The 21,054-nt window shown below is 50.0% G+C and overlaps 1 protein-coding gene across 4 annotated transcripts in view; it reads left to right on the forward strand.

Moving 5' to 3' along the window:
• CSTPP1 (centriolar satellite-associated tubulin polyglutamylase complex regulator 1) overlaps nucleotides 1-20,769 on the forward strand; it is a 236,679-nt gene extending 215,910 nt beyond the window's left edge. For 3 of the 4 annotated variants that reach the window (XM_004051039.3, XM_031016392.2, XM_063711117.1), the window contains 5 exons: nucleotides 13,668-13,753; nucleotides 15,514-15,709; nucleotides 16,304-16,413; nucleotides 19,646-19,709; nucleotides 19,982-20,769. In XM_004051039.3, coding sequence (XP_004051087.2) covers nucleotides 13,668-13,753; nucleotides 15,514-15,709; nucleotides 16,304-16,413; nucleotides 19,646-19,709; nucleotides 19,982-20,159 — 634 coding nt within the window. In that variant the 3' untranslated portion in view covers nucleotides 20,160-20,769. Of the gene's footprint in view, nucleotides 1-13,667; nucleotides 13,754-15,513; nucleotides 15,710-16,303; nucleotides 16,414-18,134; nucleotides 19,605-19,645; nucleotides 19,710-19,981 lie in introns of those variants that run through there. The other variant, XM_063711118.1, reaches the window with a different exon arrangement.
• Nucleotides 20,770-21,054: the final 285 nt, after the last annotated feature.

Genomic DNA, 21,054 nt, shown 5'->3' on the forward strand with positions numbered 1-21,054 from the left:
GAGCCTGCGGGGCAGAGGTTGTAGTAAGCTGAGATTGTGCCACTGCACTCCAGCCTGGGCAACTGAGTGAGACTCTGTCTTTAAAAAAAAAAAAATCAAATAAGTAGAATTGTATATGTGGTCTTGGCCAGGCATAGTGGCTCACGCCTGTAATCCCAGCACTTTGGAAGGCTGAAGCAGGAGGATCATTTGAGGTCAGGAGTTCAAACCCAGCCTGGCCAACATGGTGAAACCTGTCTCTACTAAAAATACAAAAATTAGCTGGGCATGGTGGTGCACATCTATAATCCCAGCTACTCAGGAGGCTAAGGCAGGGGAATCGCTTGAACCCGGGAGGTGGAGGTTGCAGTGAGCCGAGATCATGCTGCCGCACTCCAGCCTGGGCAACAGAGCGAGACTCTGTCTCAAAAAAAAAAAAAACACGACCAGGTGCAGTGGCTTACGCCTGTAATCCCAGCAGTTTGGGAGGCCAAGGTGGGTGGATCACGAGGTCAAGAGATCGAGACCATCCTGGCCAACATGGTGAAACCCCATCTCTACTAAAAATACAAAAATTAGCTGGGCATGGTGATGCACGACAGTAGTCCCAGCTACTTGGGAGCCTGAGGCAAGAAAATCGCTTGAACCCAGGAGGCAGAGGTTGCAGTGAGCCGAGATCGTGCCACTGCACTCCAGGCTGGTGACAGAGTGAGACTCCATCTCAAAAAAAAAAAAAAAAAAAAAAGTGTTTTTTTTGTGACTAGTTTCATGTTTTAGGTTGGTGTAAAAGTAATTGTGGTTTTGCCATTATTTTCAATGGCAAAGACTGCAATTACTTTTGCACCAACCTAATAGCACAATGTTTTCATGGTTCATCCATCTTGCTGTATGTATCAGTACTTCATTTCGCCAAATGTTTCTTGAGTGCATATTTTGTGCTGGGAGCTATTCTGCAAATGGGGATACAGTCATGAATAAGATATAGTTCCTGCCCCTCAAAGAACTTGATTTAGAAGGGGACTGCTTAGGTACTGGTCATTGGCTGCCACCAGTCTGTGACGTATGACCTTGGTTTTGATCAATCACTCCAGAATACTGACTTCTTTTCCCTTTCCCATGATGTGAGGGAGCTTATGAGAGTAAGCCTTCGATATGCATCTTAGACCCCCGCAGCCACAGCTTTGCATTTGCCCCAGCTGTCTCCTCAGACCCTTCCAAACAATCTGATACATGAAAGCACCACAAGATTTGAGTGTAGGTGGTAGAATCCTGTAAGAACCAAAAATTCTCGATACCAAGGTAGAATTGTACAGTCATTGATACCAAGGGGCTTCTGGAATGGTATTCCTCTATTTGCGGCTGGAAACTTACCCACTCCTCACCTAGAGGCCTGCTGTTTGACAGACACCTCAGACCTTTCTGTCTGAGCAGGAGGAAGCATCGTAGCCAGTCCATATCAATAGCAGTCTGAGGGAATTATGGGAATGGCAGTAACAACAGAAGGGCCAAGGGTAACCCACATGGCACTGGCTGCAGTTAGAGATGAATTCAGAATTAGGATAAGTTTGTTTTCTCCCCGAGTATGAGCATCAAGCTTCTGTGTCAACTTCTCCTCCCAATGCCATGCTTTCCCCACTGTACTGCAGCTGGTGCATATGTAGAAAAATTGTATGTATCCCAGAAAGCATCCCCTGATTTTGTAAACTATTCTCATTTTGTCCTGAAGATCAGGGTCCCAGCTTCCCCACACACATACCTATGCATCTGATCAGAACTGCAAATGGAGGTGGTAGAGACTTCAAGGCAGTTACTATTGCTAGAAGAGGAACTGCCCTCTCCCATTTCACTGCCAGGCTTACTTTATTCAGGACACTGAAGTCTGGGGACGGGCTGCAGAAGCAGGCTCCAGTCTGTGATGATGTGTGCGTAAAAGAATGTAATCCACAGGCAGCTGGAAGCCGGAGCCTGTTCAGGGGCATGGTGTCTCCACATGCGCCTGCCTTATGTGCTGCAAGCATCATGGCCAGGCCCTGGGGCAGCAGGTGTGAGCTGGAAAAACAGGAAAAGAAAAAGCAAACAGACTCCATGACAGCAGCCAAGCCAGAGATCCCCTCCACCTCACATATTCCTGCAGCAACTGGAGTAGTTCTTTTATCCCCAGATGATCACCACAGCATCTCCCGCTCCCCATCCTCCATGGACTGGAAGCTTTCTCGATGGTTAAGAGCATGCAGTTGGAACCAGACTTCTTGAGTTCAAATCCTGGTTCCACAATATACTAGCTGTGCCCTTGAGAAAGGTATTTAATTTGAGCCTGTTTCCTCACTTGTAAAATGGGAATAATAATAGTTGTAATGATTGAAGGAGAAGTATATGATGTGCTTAAAATGGTGGCTGGCACAGAGTAAACTTGTCATAATCGTTAGAAATGGTAATATTAACCTTGACCTAGAAGAACACAGACCCCATGGCATTAGAAAGATCTAGTATACATCCCACCTGTGCCCCATTAACTGGATGACCTTGAGGATATCTCTTAACTTCTCTGAGCCCTGTTTTTATATCTGTAAAATGGGGATGATAATAATAATAGTAACTAACTCATAGGGTGTTTGTAAGATTTCAGTAACACCAACAAAACCATGAACATTGCTTACCACATTGTAGACATTAAATCAGTAATAATTTTTTTTTTAGATGAAGTCTTGCTCTGTTGCCCAGGCTGGAGTGCAGTGGCGTGATCTTAGCTCGCTGCAACCTCCGCCTCCCGGGTTCAAGTGATTCTTGTGCCTCAGCCTCCCAAGTAGCTAGGATTATAGATGCCCGCCACCACGCCTGGCTAATTTTTTGTATTTGTAGTAGAGATGGGGTTTCACCATGTTGGCCAGGCTGGTCTCGAACTCCTGACCTCAAGAGATCTGCCTACCTCAGCCTCCCAAAATACTGGGATTACAGGCATGAGCCACCACGCCTGGCCAGTAGTAATTTCCTGCTGTTACAATTATGTTGGTATTATTAATAGTACCAGATTAAAAGAAAAATGAGATGTTCCTGGGTTTCCAAAGGCAATGCTTCCTGGCCTTTTTGCACTTCACAGCAATCAGAAAATAATATATAACAAAAATCTCCAGTAAAGACAAGACTTCTTGTGATTGGCCGGCAGGCTCTGGCCTCCTCCCAGCTGGGCCAAGGGGACCATCACATCTGTAAGTCATTTGAGGCCGAAGTGACAAAGGGTTGGGAAGCTCTGCTCCAAGGGTGAAGATTTAAAGCACTGGTTCTCAAACTTGAGCATGCATCAGAGTCACCTGCAGGGCTTGTTAAACCACACATGGCCGGACCACATCCCCAGAGTTCAGTAGGTTTAGGGCGGGGCTCAATAATTTATATTTCTAAAAAATTCCCAGGTGATACTGATGGTCTGGGAAACACACGTTGAGAACCACTGATTTAAAGTATTGCCTGCCATTTTTTTTTTTTTTGAGATAGAGTCTTGCTCTGTCACCAGGCTGGAGTGCAGTGGCATGATCTGAGCTCACTGCAACCTCCGCCTCCCAGGTTCAAGTGATTCTCTCGCCTCAGCCTCCCAAGTAGCTAGGACTACAGGCACGCACCACCACACCTGGCTAATTTTTGTATTCTTAGTAGAGACTGGGTTTCACACTGTTGGCCAGGATGGTCCCAATCTCTTGACCTTATGATCTGCCTGCCTCAGCCTCCCAAAATGCTGGCATTACAGGCGTGGGCCACCGCACCCGGCTGTATTGCCTGCATTCTTATTCTGGCTGGGCATGGTGGCACACGCCTGTAATCCCAGCACTTTGGGAGGCAAAGGCAGGTGGATCACTTGAGGTCAGGAGTTCGAGACCAGCCTGGCCAACATGGTGAAACCCCATCTCTACTAAAAAGAAACCCCATCTCTACTAAATACAAAAATTAGCCGGGTGGGGTGGCACGCGCCTATGGAATCCCAGCTACTCAGGAGGCTGAGGCAGGAGAACTGCTTGAACCCGGGAGGCAGAGGTTGCAGTGAGCTGAGATCGCACCATTGCACTCCAGCCTGGGTGACATAGCAAGACTCTGTCCCCCTCAAAAAAAATTATTTAAAAAATTTTATTATTTTTTGAAATGAGGTCTTGCTCTGTCACACAGGCTGGAGTGCAGTGGTGCATTCATAGCTCACTACAGCCTCAAACTGCTGCGCTCAAGTGATTTTCCCACCTCAGCCTCCTGAGTAGCTAGGACCATAGGCACGTTCTACAAAGCCCAGCTAATTTTTTATTTTGTAGAGATGGGGGCAGTGATCTTGCTGTGTTGCTCAGGCTGGTCTCGAACTCCTGGCCTCAGGCATTCCTCCTGCCTCAGCTTTCCATAAATTATTTTATTTTATTTTATTTTATTTTAAGATGGGGTCTTGCTGTGTTGCTGGGGCTGGACTCAAACTCCCAGGCTCAGGCAATTTTCCTGCCTCAGCCTCCCAAGTAGCTGGGATTACAGGTGCACACCACCACACCCAGCTAAGAACTTTTTTATAAAGAATTCCTACAAATTGGCCGGGCACAGTGGCTCACGCCTGTAATCCCAGCACTTTGGGAGGCCGAGGCGGGTGGATCACCTGAAGTCAGGAGTTCGAGACCAGCCTGGTCAACATAGTGAAACCTCCTCTCTACTAAAAATACAAAAAAATTAGCCGGGCATGGTGGCGGGTGCCTGTAATTCCAGCTACTTGGGAGGCTGAGGCAGGAGAATCACTTGAACCCGGGAGGTGGAGATTGCAGTGAGCCGAAACTGTGCCACTGCACTCCAGCCTGGGCAACAAGAATGAAATTCTGTCTCAAAAAAAAAAAAAAAAAAGAATTCCTACAAATCAATAAGAAAAAGATTAAGGATCTCAGTAGAAAAATAGTCCAAAGATATAAACAGGCAATGCACAGAAGAACATTAGTAATAAACCTTTGGGCATATTTTCATGCCCACACTCACTAGTAATCAGGAAACTCCCAATTAAATTGAGATACCACTTCATACCTATCAAATTGGCAAAAATTTTAAAGTCTCATAATACAAATATTGGTGAGGATGTGAAATAGTGGGAACTCTCATAAACTGTGTGTGGGAGTGTAAATTGTTACAATTACTTTCAGACAATTTAGGCAAATTTTTAAAGTTCAAGAGCTACTCCTGGGAATAAGGAAACATGCAGTATTGTTTGTAATAGCTGCCATTGGAACAATCTGCACGTCCCTCTGCTGAAGGAAAGAATAAAGTGTGGCATATTCATACCATAGTTGTGGAATTCTTTCCAGCAGCTAAAATGAATAGCTATATATGCATCAATCCTGATGAATCTCAAAATATCAAAGTTACAGAATGACACAGAGTTTGAGAAAAAGCAAAACAAAGCTATATAATGTTTTAAGAACACAGACATTTGCATGAGTTAATTATAGTATAAAGACATGCAGAGGAATGCTAGACCCCCAAGTTTTAGTAAATCGTGGTGATCCCCCCAGGAAGAAAGGTAGAGGATAGGATGAGGGAGGGGTGCACAGGTGGCTGAAATGGTATCTGTAATGCTGCATTTTACACAGCTTTTAAAAACTGAAGCAAGGATAGTAAGACATTATGGTCTGATAAAATTGGCTAGTGGGGACACAAGTGTTTGTTACGTTATTCTCTGTAGTTTTCTGAGGTTCTAAACATTTCCTGTAAATAAAAAATGATGGGGGGATTAGGTAGAGAGCAATGAGAGCAAAAAGCATTTCAGGGAAAGTAAGCGGCATGGAAAAGAAGCTAGGCTTTCACCAATGATGGCCTGGAGGAACCAAGAGAAGCCAGTAGGTCTGGAGTTTGAGGCATTTGAGGGCAGAGGGAGGGAAAGTGAGGTTTTACAGGCCATACATTGGGTTTGGGTCTTTATTCTAAGTGGACCCAAACCCAACTGGTCTAACTGTGGACCAGTTCACCCCTAGCTCTCAGGCTTCTTGGGAGGTTCCAGAGTAATGACACCTTCAGGCTGTCTACAGGGAAGCAGCAGCACCCAGGCCAAAGCTTCCAGTCCTTCTGGGGGCAGCTGCTCTAACAAACACTCAGGCTGGGAGAAGGGAAAGGGGCAGCAGGAAGGCTTCATTACCACGAGACAGCACAGAGTCCACTCTTTCTTACCAGAAGTGGCTGCAGGTGGTCTCGGAACTGTGACTAGCGTCAGAGAGGCCTGTATTTGAATTATAGCTTTTTCGCTCCTAGTTTGTAACCTGCGTCAGGTTTCTTAATTCCTCTGAATGTCTGCGTTCTCCATAAAGATACTCACTGAACCGACCTCATAGGATTAATACGAGCAGAAAATGAACTTATGGGTATGTAGTGCTGACAGAGTAAGCCCTTAGTGAATATTCACTATTATTATCATCATCATCATATTGTTTCCCACACCCTCTGGATCAAGCGTCTTAGGCATTTCAGGGCAAGTAGGGTTTGGGGTACCCTGGAGGTGCGGGCTGGAGCTAGGGCAGAGCAATGACCTGGACACCCCACGCCACTTCAAGGCCCTAGGCTAGAGGCAGCTTGTGCAGCACGAGTGTGCCTCCAACATAGTCCAGAAGAGGAGCAACCCTCAGGAAATGGCCCAGGACACCTTCATAGCGGCCTTTTTCCTCCCACCTGGAGAAGGTAACCAGACATCGTGTCATCACTGCTTCTCTCATGGCCCTGACATTCAAACAAAAACCCTAGAGGTGCACTGTGAGCCCAAACAGACATGGGACACCCTTCAGCCACCCCATGACTGACACCTTGACCTGGGGACACCCTTCAGCCACCCCATGACTGACACCTTGACCTGGGGACACCCTTCAGCCACCCCATGACTGACACCTTGACTTGGGGACACCCTTCAGCCACCCCATGACTGACACCTTGACCTGGGGACACCCTCCAGCCACCACATGACTGACACTAGTCATGTGACCTCCTCAAAGAAGTCCAGTCATGGAAAGTGGCTCTTCTTTCTGGCCGTGGCTGAAGGCTGGCTTCCCCGAAAGGTAAACTGGAAACTAGATCGCTGGCTTCTGCCTGAGACCTCTGCCTGGTGGATGCTGGCAGCACGCATTTCCTCTGGGCTCTATTTTTATTTGCTCTTTTGGGCTCTCCCAGTACTTTAAACCAGATAGAATATACTTACTGATTACAGCCAGCGCTCATTCTGAGCACCTGTTAGACACTAGCATATATAACATCATCATGCTGACTCTCCACAAGAATCCTGGGAAACAGGGACTATGATTATATCCTCTTCACAGATGAGGAGACTGAGACTCAGAGTGAAACTGTCACTTGGCCAGTGAGTAGTGGAACTGGGACTTAATCCTGGGGTCAACTAATCCAGAACTTCAGGAAAACGGGTGCAGCCCGTGCCACTAGACCAGGGAAACTGACCCTAATTAGGGGTGAATAGCAAGTTGGCAAGTCAGTAGGTTCAGGCTGGAAGCTGTTGCTTCCTTGGCACCCTTAGAACTCCCAGCCAGACTGCCTATCCCAGCTGCTGGAAGTCAGCAGGGGAAGGAGAAAGTGGCCAGTCTCTCAGACCAGCCACGTGCTCTTTCTCCTCTCCAGTTGCCTGTCCTAGGCTCCACCTCACACATGGTTCTGCTCAGCACAGCCTGAACCAAAGTGCCTCTACTTCTCCCCAAGAGTCCCTCTCTCTAGCCCGGAGGCATGGTCCGCAAGGGTCCCTCCATGATCCAATAGATTTGTGCAGACTCTCACTGGCAGCAGCTCCCTGTTGGCTCCACTTCAAAGCAGGGGCGGCCGGGCACCTCCAGGTGTCAGAAGCAGCTGGCACGTTAGCAGAAGGCCTCTGGCAGGAAGGGGTGTTGAGCCAACTGCCAGCAACTGGAAAACAGCACATGGGGATGACCTCGTCTCCAAGAAGATTCTTTCCCAAGCCCTCTGGGAGTGGCAATGAGCTTGAGTTCAGAAGGAAGGAGCTGTCTGTGGGGATAGAAGGGTTGCAGGCAAAGGCAAAGAGGCAAAGACAGACCAGGAGCTTCCTGCTTGCCTTTTCCCACAGTTCTGCTGAGATTCCAAAGCAAGATGCAGATGCCCACAGCCAGAAAGATCCCATAGGTGGGTTAAAGACACAGATGCCTAGACCTTTCATGGTCTCAGCATTCATTTGGAGATGGACAGCACAGCATATGGTGTGATTAAAAGCACCTTTCCGTAAGTCTTCTGCGGCCATAGACCTCTGAACATCAAACTGTCCTCCCACTAGATTTAACACTAACAAGAGGAGCTGTTAGTTCTGTCCACCCTTGGGACAACACTGTCAGAGCTGGAAGAAGCCCTTTGGGAAGTTATGAGCCTTCAAACTTCTGCTTGAACATTTCTGGCAATACACATCTCATTCCTTTACAAATCAGCCACAATCCTAGAACTAAGCAGCTTGAAAACGTCTCTAGAGCCAAACTCTAGATCCCCGTGGCATCTCCCCAAGAGGCAGTCCTTTGAGAGTTGGGTCTCAGCCTTCACTTCCTCCCTAGTCTTCGCTTCTAAGCAAAAGATCTAAATGCAGTCATTTATCCAGTATCCTGGTTTTTAGACTGTCCATCAGCCTGACCCTCTTCTCCAGGACTCTAGTTTACTCCCCTTAAACGGACTGTCCAGACCTGAAAGTAGTAGTATTTGAATGACAGCTCTTTTGCTCCTAGCTTGTAACCTTCGCCAAGTTTCTTAATCCCTCTGAATGTCTGCATTCTCCATAAAGATTGTAAGTATCTTTATGAGAGGGATTAAGAAACTGCTGCAGGTGTCACCTGGCCAGAGGAAAAGGGGACCGTGGCTTCTCTCACTCATTTGTTCATGCATTTCTTCATTCAACAGACATTGACTGAGTGCCTACTATGTGCCAGACACCATACCAGAGTCAAGCCACAAGCAGGGAGACAGAGGTGTCACTTGGTAGATCTTATGTTCCCAGGACGAAGACAACAGTGTGAGGAGGTTTCTGAGAACTGCAGAAGCCAGTAGCAGGGGGGCCTATTCTAGGCTGGGTTAGAAAAGGTGCTTTCCTCTTTCATCTTCCCCAAGAGATGCTGTGGAGGCTTCAGCCTGAAGAATATGGAGATATCCGGTAGGTGAGGAGGAGGCATGGAGGGCAGGGAGCATCATGGGTAGAAGGGACAGGGAGCATTATGGCTAGAGGGACAGACTTGTCTGGAGGGCATGAGTAAGGACAGCTTCAGGGAGGATGGAAGGAATAGTGTGGCCAGAATGCAGTGGGGGAGTCGAGGGAGGCAGGGGGCAAATGGAGCGGGCTCACAGGCCAGATCCAAATGGGGGAACGTGTCCTAAGGGCAATGGGAAGACTGTGAAGGTTTTTTTTTTTTTTTTTTGACATGGAATCTTGCTCTGTCATCCAGGCTGGAGTGCAGTGGCACAAGCTTGGCTCACTGACATGGCCATCTCCCAGGTTCAGGTGATTCTCCAGCCTCAGCCTCTTGAGTAGCTGGGATTACAGGCATGAGCCACTGTGCCCGGCCTCTGTGAAGGGTTTCCAACACAATGGTAAAATGGTCACATTCACATTTTAGGAAAATCTTTCTGCCCACAGGATGGATACTCAATTAGAAGAAGGCTCACGCCTGTAATCCCAACACTTTGGGAGGCCTAGGTGGGCAGATCATGAGGTCAAGAGATCAAGACCATCCTGGCCAACATGGTGAAACCCCGTCTCTACTAAAATACAAAAATTAGCTGGACATGCTGGCGCACGCCTGTAGTCCCAGTACTACTCGGGAGGCTGAGGCAGGAGAATCGCTTGAACCTAGGGGGCGGAGGTTGCAGTGAGCCACTGCACTTCAGCCTGGTGACAGAGTGAGACTCCGTCTCAAAAAAAAAAAAAAGCAAGAGGAGTAGTTGCAGGGAAACTGGGTAGGAGGTCATGCCATCATCAAGAAAAGAGAGGTGAAGGCTGGGGGTAGGATGGTGGCTGTGGACGTGGAAAGAAGTAGATGGATTCAAGAGAAATTTCAGCAATAGCATTGATAGGACTTGGTGACTGGTTGATTGGCTTGGGGCAGAGGGTGGCGGGGGGGAAGTTTCCAGGATGTCTAGTATGCCCAGCGTTTCTGGTTGAGGAGAGTCATAGCCGGTGTTGCTGTTAACACAAGCTCGGATCCATTTGGCTTTTTAAAAGGTAGCCAGTCTTACTTCTTGCAGTTGGAAAAAAAACCCTCAGTCCTTTATACATGTGCTGCTGGGATCCAGCCACATGTCCCCCAGAAAGAAAGCCCTCGCCTCTGTCTGCACCCGCTTCACTCGCCCCCTACTCCCTCCTGCTCGGCATATGTTTCAGCTCCCCAGTCTCTGAGCCTCAGACTCTTCACCTGTAGAATGGAAATAACAATAAGACCCACCCGTAGGACTGTTGTAGAATAAAATTTAATTAATGTAGTCAAATGCCTTAATAGCCTGCCATGAGGTAGGGTACTCAGGAAAGATACCTGCCTCTATAGGCGGATCACTTGAGGTCAAGAGTTCGAGACCAGCCTGGCCAACATGGTGAAACCCTGTCTCTACTAAAAATACAAAAATTAGCCAGGCATGGTGACAGGCACCTGTAATCCCAGCTGCTAGGGGTGCTGAGGCAGGAGAATCACCTGAACCTAGGAGGCGGAGGTTGCAGTGAGCCAATCTGCACCACTGCACTCCAGCCTGGGCAACAGAGCAAGACTCAAAAAAAAAAAAAATGCCTCTATTGTTACCTGTATTAAGGGCACCTGCAGGGCTGCCCTGCTCTGACGGACACTCCTACCCTCCCACGGTGTGCACCCCCTCTTCTGCAACGGCCCATCTCCAAAGGGACTGCTGATGTTTGAGGTCAAGATGGCCCCTAGCAGAAAGCTGCAGACCACTTCTGAGGCTGGAAGGGTGTGCCCTGTTTGTAGCTTCTAGTCCCATCTGTGGCTGAAAGAGGAAGATGCTAGTGGCACTCAGCGTTAAGGCTTCCGCGAGGCTGCGAGGCAGGGGTAGCCCTTTGGGAAGTATGAGCTCAAGCTTCTGCTCCGAGGCAGGCTCTGGAATGGGCCTATTGGTGAGAATTGCAAATGGAGGTAACTTCTGTAATTAGACAGTGGTGATGGTGGCGCTACTTTGTGAATATACTAAAAAACGGAATTGTACACTTTTAAAGGGTGACTTTTATGGTGTTTCATTATATCACAATGTAAATAAATAGTAAGTGGAAGTTGCTGCTATGGGAGTGCTGTGTTCCAATTGATGATCAACAGAAGCCATGGAACATGGGGAAAGCCTTGGGCTCCCTGGTGGTTTCCTGCTTGGGGATATTCACAGCCCAGTGCTGTTCTGTCGTAATTCACTTTAGACTATTGGGGTTCCAGCTGTCCTGAGAGCAGGGCAGTAAAGGAAAGTCAGTGGCTTCTCATGTCCAGAGCCTTTGCCTGCCCTGCTGAGCCTGCCAAGGAAAAGCTTTGAGGTGCTGGTGGCCCTCGCTCCCTGAGCGCTCCCGGGGGAGCTCACTCTTCCTCTGCAGTTTGGAGGTCTTTGCTAACCCCAGTCCTCTCTAGCTGCCCGCTCTCTACTGTCTCCCTGCTCCCTCAATCCAGATGTCAAAACAGATTCTGCCATCTGGGTGGGGAGGGAGCGGTTCTGCTGCCTGGGTTTTCCTTGGGTTATGAGATGGGGTAACCACTTAGCCTTTGGCACTGCACTTAGTCCTGTGAACTACTGACGGAGGGACCAGGGCACCCTCTTGTGGCCCTCAGCGGCACTGCTTCTTCCCGCCCTCCAGCCTTGAATTTTTTCCAGCTGGAATTCTAGTGTTGAACTCTGGTGGTGGAGGCAGCTGTCGTTCTCCCCAGGAGATGCCTAACATATCAGTAACAAGAAAGAAAATAAATCAGCCACAGAAACTAGGAGGTAAAATGTTAGTGTTTTTGCTCTGTAGCTTTATTTTCAAAGAGGCAGTGTGGTCTCATGAAAGATGTGTGGCCTGTGGAGTCCAGCAAGCTCCCCAGCTGTGTGTGTGACTTTGGCAGGCTGACCTCTGAGCCTCAGACTCTTCACGTGTAGAATGGAAATAATAAGACCCACCTGTAGGATTGTTGTGGGATAAAATTTAACGAATGCAGTTAAATACCTCAATAGCCTGCCACGCAGTAGGGTACTCAGGAAATGGTACCTGCTTCTATTGTTATCTGTATTACAATAAAGACTAGGCAGAAACCACTGTCTCTCTTCAGGGAGATCGCAGCAAAGGGAGTGGCACCACAATATCATAGTCTCTGTGAAGCCCTTTCCCCAGCAGTGAGCAATCCTGGCTTTCTCTGGGGCTGATCCAGTTGCCAGTCTGGGAAACCTCTGACTCAGGGAAGTGGAGAGAGATTTAGAAAAATACGAGAGAGCAAAAGAAAACTTTTTTTGTTTTTTTTTTTTTGACAGGGTCTCTCTCTGTCTCCCGGGCTGGAGCGCAGTGGTGTGATCTTCGCTCACTGCAACCTCCGCCTCCCAGGTTCAAGCACTTCTCCTGCTTCAGCCTCCTGAGTAGCTGGGACTACAGGTGCCCACCACGCCCAGCTAATTTTTGTATTTTTAGTAGAAGTGGGGTTTCACCATGTTGGCCAGGCTGGTCTCGAACTCCTGACCTCAAATGATTCACCCATCTCGGCCTCCCAAAGTGCTGGGATTACAGGCATGAGCCACCGCGCCTGGCCAAAAACAACTAAAAAAAAAAAAAAAAAAAGAAAGAAAGAAAGAAAGATAAAGCCAGAAGGACCTGATCAGAAACAGACTGGGGGCCCGCCCCACCCCATCTGATAGCTTGGCGCCTGCCTGGCATGTGATGGAGCCCAGCAAGCGCTCGTTTCCTTCTCTTCTTGTCCTGGCTCAGATGAGGTGCTGAGCAGAGGATGAACATAGCCTTGGTCGGATCCCTTTATGAGTCAGACGGTTTTCTTCCTGTGAGGTGGGTCCTCAGCGGGAGGGACTAGAGACAGGAAAACCGTTGGGTGGGCAACCTGTGAACATGGACGCAAGGAGGAGCAGGGCGGCAGCACAAGATGAGTGTGGGTTTTGACCCTCACAAGTGCAGATTCCCCAATAGCTCTTTGCCCTCTCCCCTTGTCTGCCATCTGTGCCCCAGGGTGGAGGTGTCTGTCGCTGTTCTGGCCCTTTGGTAGCTTATTAAATCTCAGTACCATTTGCCAAGACCCTTTAAACCCCTTAGCTGTTCTTTTTGCCTTTTCTGATCAGCTGTATTTATTCTGAACTACATGGTCCTCACGGCAGAATGAAAGGATTTACTGCTTAAGTATATGAAAAGAAACCTTGGCTGCATTACAGTTGCACCCTCTCCTCGCCACCCCCTGCCCATGCTCCATCCGCTAGCTGGTGCCACTGAGACTGAACCGGGAGCCCGCTCTCGGTACAGTGTGGTCAGTTCAGTTTGGTGGCAGAGTCCAACTGATGGAGCAGTGAGGTGACTGGGAGGAGCTTGCTTTTGGGAGCCCTCTCCTAAATGTCCTGCTGCCCCAGGGGAGACTGGCGGCCCAGGAACAGGTCTCTCTCTCCCTCTCCCCTGCACTTTTCCCTTCCTCCCTCTCCCTCTCTCCCTCCCCTCCTTAAACCTCGCCCCCATTCTCTCTCTCAGATTCTCTCTCTTTCCCCTTCAGGATTGTGCTCATGGACGATGCCATGGACTGCTTGATGTCTTTTTCAGATTTCCTCTTTGCCTTCCAGATCCAGTTTTACTACTCAGGTGAGTGTTCCGGGGCTCCATCTGGCTCCGCACAGGACCCTGTCTCCCTGTCCCGCCCTGCTGCCCTGCCCATCTGTGTGCCTGGCACACACGTTTCTCTTCCCCACTTCCTTTGGGGGTGTGCTTCACTGCGGGTCGCTAACAGGATGTCTAGCGTTCAGTGGTGGTCACAAGATTCAGTCTGCAGAGCCGACTTCCTCAGCCTCCTGAAGACACTGAACACCGCAGTGTTTTCAGCCAGCAACGCAACAAATCAGTTTAAGTGATAATGACAATAACAACATCCATAGCATCCACAGCATTCACTGCTTACTGAAAACTTACTATGTCCCAGGCACAGCACTGACTTTAATCTTGACAACAGCCTTGAGAGAGAGTCCTTTCAGAGACAAGCTCACAGAAGTAGTAGCCAGTCATGCAGCTCATAAGTGGTGGAGACCAGACCTGAAGGCTGACTCCAAAGCCAGCATTCCCAACCTCGCTGCTATTTTACTGCCTTCAAGGGTCTCTCCCTTGGCAACTGATCGTGCATTTGGGTGCACATTCTCCTCCACCCCACAGCTTTAAAAAAGCATACACCAGTCCTTTGTCACACTCCCACTCTGCTCCCCAATTCACCCAGCTGCACCCTTAAGTCTCTCTGGAATCAGATGGAATAAATATAGACAAATAAATATAAATATACACCAGCTCACGCACAGAGACATCAAATGGAGTGCTGGGTTTATAAATTGCTGACTGTGTTCGTAAACAAACTTGCTTAAAACAGGCTCTTCCAGTAAATAGAAGGCTGTCCTTAGATCCTAGAGGTGGCCTTCCTGCCAACGGGTGTCCCCAGCCAGCCCTGGCCTCACTTGGGCGCCACATTCTGTTTACTTGATGGCAGCCCAAGGGCTGTACAGTTAGGGGCTGGAGCCTGGGGTCTCGCCACCTGCTCTTAGCAGCACCAGTCATTTCCCATTTCTCTGAAGCTCTTGGGCCCTAGAGAAGGAGCAGCCATGTCTGGGAGAACATTTTCCCCTCACTGTCTCCCCAGCCCTCTTCTCACAGCGCCTCCAGAGGGATGGGACAGCCACCACATTGGGCTGGGAGCATTACTGACACTGCCCAGCAGTGTGTGTAGAGACGAGATGGGCCATAAGTCAGCAGTTCTAACAATGGCTCAACTACGAAATTTGAAAACCATTTCAAATGACTGACTCATCAGCAGCTTTCAGGCTTTCTCTGTTCCTCACTGGTATTCCAACACGCCTTCTTGAGGTAGAGAGGCAGGTGGCCACACAACATGGGGCTTACCAGTGGGAGCATACTCATGTTTACTCCTCCAAAAAATATTTATAGCCTTAATATGTGCCAAGCACAGTGCTAGGCAGGAGAGGCCAACAAGGCATGACCCCGCCTTTGTGCATTCCAGCAAGGAGACAGATTATACAATTAATGACACAGAAAGCTCCTCACTGGCTAAGTGCCAGAAAAAAAAAGCCTATGGTGCTATGAAAGTGTGCAATGGCAGGTCTCACCTGGTCCAGGAACAACTGAGCCAAGGATGGGACATTTGAGCAAAAACACAGATTAGTGTCATCTCTCATCAATGTGTTGTCAAACAAGGTTGAGAACTTCTGCTCTCAGGACACCATGCCCTGAGCACTGAGGCTGGTGTGGAACTGGGCTGACAGAGAAGGGAGGACATAGTGAACAGACAAAACATGTCCTCCCTGCCTGAGCTGTCCACACCCACACCCCCACCCCCACGGTTCCAGAATTCCTGGACAGTGTGGCTGCCATCTATGAGGACCTGCTGTCAGGCAAGAACCCCAATACAGTGATTGTGCCGACGTCGTCCAGTGGGCAGCACCGCCAACGACCTGCCTTGGGCGAGGCCGGCATGCTGGAGGGCGTGGAGGCGTCGCTGTTCTACCAGTGTCTGGAAAACCTGTGTGATCGGCACAAGTACAGGTGAGGAACGGGCATGCAGCCCCCAGCCCCCCAGCCCCAGGGGGTCGGACTGCTGGCTGCGGAACAGAGCTCCGCAGGATGTTCTGCGCGGCCCGGGCATTCTAGGGCCCTTGCTGGTCATAATGTAACAGTGCCATTTGCCCCCAAACCAGTTGTTGACTGAAAGGCTCTCAATTAGCTCACTTCAAAAGGACTGCTTTCACTCAGGCAAGACCACTGTAGTTGACCAATTTACTGGGTGACAGACTGGCCTTAACATTTTAGAGAGAAGGAAAGAGTACTCCTTGTATAAAACTTTTCTACACAAAGAGAGGGGTAAGCTGTCCTGTGTGGCACAAGTACCCTTAGGGACTGAGCAACAGGTTTGGTTTCCTGTAGCCATTTCCCACCCCCACTCCCCACCCCGGTGAAAGCACCAGTTAGTGAACATGCCAGCCCCTCCTGACCATAGTGAAGGCCTGATCCCCCAGGGCCTTGGGGCTCCCAAGGCAGGTCCCTGGCTTGGCTGTGGGTATCCTCATGAACCTGAAAGTATGGATGCAGAGGTGGCCCTGAGGCTGGCTAGGCTCTGAATGTGGCATCTCTCCTTCTTAGCTGCCCACCCCCAGCACTTGTCAAAGAGGCCCTCAGCAATGTTCAGAGACTGACCTTCTATGGATTCCTCATGGCTCTCTCAAAGCACCATGGAATCAACCAAGCCCTCGGTAAGTCAGAGCTAGCAGCCGTCAGCCTCTCCTGCCGCACAACACAGGGAGCAGCTGGCCTCTGTTAGCAACACGGCTCCAGGGGGGAAGGGGGATCACCATCTCTGCCTTGACTTCCCAGGGCCAGACTCAATCCCAGGGAGCAGGAATATGGCGACAAAACATGGCTCTTACACATTCCCATGGTAGGGGACAGCCTTCCCTGCCTGCGGCCCTGCCCCAACATGAAACCATCTCCCCATAGCAGAAGCGCCCAGCCCCTCCTGAGAGAACCCCAGCTCTGCTTTGGGGAGCGGCCTGCAGGTCGGGCAGATACAGGACTATTTACTCAGTGACGCTAGAGATTATATATCAAAGAGACCTGAATCCCGTTTATAAACAGGGCAAAAGTGTGTCTGCGGAGACCTTTTTTCCAAGCTGAAAAAAAAAAATCTGATTAATCTGAAAGGGAGAAAAACAAAAGTAGGGGAAGCCTGCAGTGGCCCAGTTTTTCCTGCCTGCTGTTTTTTTTCACTGAGCCTTCTCCACCCACCCCACTGTTCCCCCTCCCACAGCCACTGCTCTCCTAAGAGAAGAGCCAGTAAGCCTCCATTCTACTACAGTTTAAGGTGGGTTTTTTTTGTTTTTTTTTGGGTGGGGGACAGAGTCTCGCTCTGTTGCCCAGGCTGGAGTGCTGTGTACAATCTCAGCTCACTGCAGCCTCGACCTCCCGGGCTCAAGTGATGCTCTCACCTCAGCCTCCCTAGTAGCTGGGACTACAGGCATGCACCACCATCTTGGAAAATTTTTGTGTTTTTTGTACAGACTGGGTTTCACGATGTTGCCCAGGCTGGTTTCAAACTCCTGGGCCCAAGGGATCCCCTCACCTTGCTCTCCCAAAGTACTGGGATTACAGTTGTGAGCCACTGCGCCCAGCAAGGAGTTCTTTTTTGTGTCGCGAGAGATCCTCCTGCTGTGCTTGGGATCCCAGGTGCCTGAGTCCCAAGGAAAAGACACACAGCATCCCCCTTCCTTTTGCCAGTTGAGGGAATGGGATTAAGGGAAGGAAAGTTAACATTCACTAAATGCCAACCACAGCAGGCTAAGTACTGTGCTGGATGCTTTATATTTTTTATCTTACACAATATACAGTTAGCCAGGGATGCTCTGGGATACACAAGCACAAACCCCAGCAGGCTGAACTGCATGCCACCCACAGCCTGGTTATTCTGAGTCAGTGCTTGGGGCACGCACAGGTCTGGGGAGCCCTCAACTAACTGAAGTTGGTAGCCAAGGTTACCCGCTGGACTAAGACTAGAAAGGAGGCAATTGACAGGCCAGGCGTGGTGCCTCACGCCTGTAATCCCAGCACTTTGGGAGGCTGAGGCAGGTGGATCACCTAAGGTCAGGAGTTCAAGACCAGCCTGACCAACATGGTGAAACCCCATCACTACTGAAAATACAAAAATTAGCTGGGTATAGTGGCCCGCACCTGTAAACCCAGCTACTCGGGAGGCTGAGGCATGAGAATCGGTTGAGCCCAGAAGGTGGAGGTTGCGGTGAGCCGAGATCACGCCATTGCACGCCAGCCTGTGTGACAGAGCAAGACAGTCTCAAAAAAGAAAAAAAAAACAAAAACAGGCGAAAGAGTCAGGAATCAAGAGTAAGGGGGAGGCGGGTGGGATCTGCCCTGGTGTTCTTTCATACTCCTAGTTATGACCACCCTTTCTTCCCACCAGTAGCAGCCACTAGGAAGGAGAAGGAAAAGCCAATTAGCAACTGGGTCACAGCCTGAAGTAACCTCATCCCCCTTTTCTAAGGGCCTTTAAAAAGGACACTGGCTGGGTGTGGTGGCTCACGCCTGTAATCCTAGCACTTTGGGAGGCCGAGGCGGCGGATCACCTGAGGTCAGGAGTTCGAGACCGGCCTGGCCAACATGGAGAAACCCCGTCTCTACTGAAAATACAAAATTAGCCAGTTGTGGTGGCACATGCCTGTAATTCCTGCTACTGGGGAGGCTGAGACAGAAGAATCACTTGAACCAGGGAGGCGGAGGTTGCGGTGAGCCAAGATTGCACCATTGCATTTCAGCCTGGACAACAAGAGCGAAACTCCATCAAATAAATAAATAAACAATAATAGCCAGACATGGTGGCTCCACCTGTAATCCCAGCATTTGGGGAGGCTAAAGCAAGAAGATTGCTTGAGCCCAGGAGTTAATGACCAGCCTGGGCAATATAGGGAGAACCCCGTCTCTTTAGAAAAAAAAAAAAAAAAAATTAGCTGGGTGTGGTGGCATGTACCATTGGTCTCAGCTACGCAGGAGGCTGAGGTGGGAAGATCGCTTGGGCATGGGAGGTCGAGGCTGCAGTGAGCCATGATCACTGCACTCCAGCCTGGGTGATAAAGCAAAACTCTGTCTCAAAAAAAAAAAAAAAAAAAAAGTCACTCTCATTCAACCACTTTTACTGCACACTAACATTGGGTGGTTGGATGGAATGGGAGACAGAAAGAAGCATGTGGTCTCAGGCCTCACCTGCATCTCCAGCGTATAAAATAGAAATCCGGAGATACACTGGTTGACGCATCACGGAGAAGGTCAGCCCTGTTCCCTTAGTCCCCAGGGCACCCCACAAATGAGAGGGTTCTATGAGATGTACTTTGAAAACCACTAACTTAGGGCAAGAGGGGCCAGGAGGCATCATCTGAAAAAGATTTGGACAAAGGGGAAATCTGCCTGTGCCGGGTTAATTCTGGCCCTGACCCAGCCTTCTCCTCTTGCCCCTGGGATCCTCCTTGGAGAAGCAGAGGCAGCATTTTTTTTTTAACCATCTGTCTCCAAAGTGGGGTCATCCTGATTTAGGGACACAAAATTAGGTAATGTCTGACCTTTGGGCTTAGCCTGGACCATATCCTTTTCAGCCCAGTACCTGAGGCCTCAAGGAAGAACTCAACTCCCAACACCAGGTCACAACCACCACCTGGTGTTGGAAGGGGATCACCACACTCCTTGGCTGTGGTGTCTGCCCCAGGCAGGGAAAGTAGGCAGTGGAATTCAATAAATGTATCAAGCGACAGCGAGCACCTTCCTGCTCCGTGACTGTTCTTGGCCCCTCTAGCAGTCCTCAGATCTTTAGATCGGCCCTCGCAGGGTCAGCAGAACAGGCAGCTGTGAAGGTGAGGGGCATGGAGGAATCTGTTGCCTGGCTGAAGGGCCCTCGGATTAACTACTGTGCCCCCAATGATCTCCTAGGAGCTTTGCCTGACAAGGGGGATCTGATGCACGACCCAGCAATGGATGAAGAGCTGGAACGGCTGTAAGTGTCAAGTGGGAGGATGCTGCCCCCTTGTGGGGGCCAGACGGGTCGGACACGGCTGCGCCCCATCTGGGGCCAACACCACTTGTCTGTAACATCCCGCATCTGCCAGGGAAGGGTCTGGGGGCCAGTGGAGGCCTGAGGTGTCCCTCCCTCTGAGTCCTTTGGGGGCTGCAGCCCAGGGGTTTACCTAGTGTTAAGAGTGGGCATGGAGGCCCTGCTCTCTGGACAGGAGGCCTCTCGCTGCCCTCCAGGCTTCTTCTGTTCTTCAGGCTGGCCCAGGTCCCAGGCCTGGTCAACTCGGTCACAGCCAGTCCAGAGGCCAGTTGCCTGCCTTCCCGGACCCCTCCCCGGGTTGGCTCTCCCTGGAGACCTCTCCATCATCATTCCCGAAAAGTGGATGGAGAGAGTGATGGCTCCACTGAAGAGACAGATGAGTCGGAGACTTGAGGAGTCCAAAGGGTCCTGCCCGCAGCGCCCTGTACCTGCTCCCACCCAGCCCTTGGTGTGCCCACCCAGCCTCCTCTCCAGCACCTTGCTGTGCTGCCCTCTGCTGCTGACAAGGTGAATAACAGCCCCAAGACCGGCCAGAGGGGCTCTGATGATCAGCCCAGCCAGTGGCCCCAGAAGGTGAATGGCTTGCTCTCCCTGGCCCTATCAGCCTGTGAACTTCACTTAGGCCCCAAGCTGACAGACTGTGCTGAGGCCACCTTATCACGCCGTAGCCTGTTAGTCCTCCTAACCTCTTAAGAGCAGTCTCTTCTGAGCCAGCCTCTGCGGGTCCCCCGATAAGGTTCATCTCCTCAGAGCAACTCCATTAAGGGGGAGAACCCGAATAGCCACGCAGGGCCTTGCACCATCAAGGGTGACACCTGCGACACAAGTACCAGGAGGACATAACTGCTGTGGCCTTCTGTTGGAGAGCAGCCAGTAGCCTTGGTAATATGAAGGGTGGGCCAGAAGATGATTTCACTTGCAAAAACTGCTTCAAGTCTTGACCCCTTTGTGTCTAATAGCTAAACAAACATGTGAAACGAATAAAGTCCCTCGTGTCTGGTAACTGATGAGTCTAAAGCTCCTAGGCTGAGGGGAGAAGGGAGAGGGGGAGTTTGGGTTTTCGGTGCTTTTCTGGCAGGACTAGGAGGTAGGGGCCAGTGGCCCACTCAGACCCGGGGACCTGCCTCAGACAACGAGCAGAGGGGCCTAGCTTCGCACAAGAGCAACCTTCCAGAGGAAAAGTGCTCACAGCTGGAACGGCCTTCAGGAAACAGGTTCAGAGGGTTCAAGGCCAGGTTCCCATAACTTTAAAGACCGTGGCCATAAAGGGTTAATACTGCACAGCCTT

The sequence above is a fragment of the Gorilla gorilla genome, chromosome 9 (assembly GCF_029281585.2).
Source record: "Gorilla gorilla gorilla isolate KB3781 chromosome 9, NHGRI_mGorGor1-v2.1_pri, whole genome shotgun sequence".
Lineage (NCBI taxonomy): Eukaryota > Metazoa > Chordata > Mammalia > Primates > Hominidae > Gorilla > Gorilla gorilla.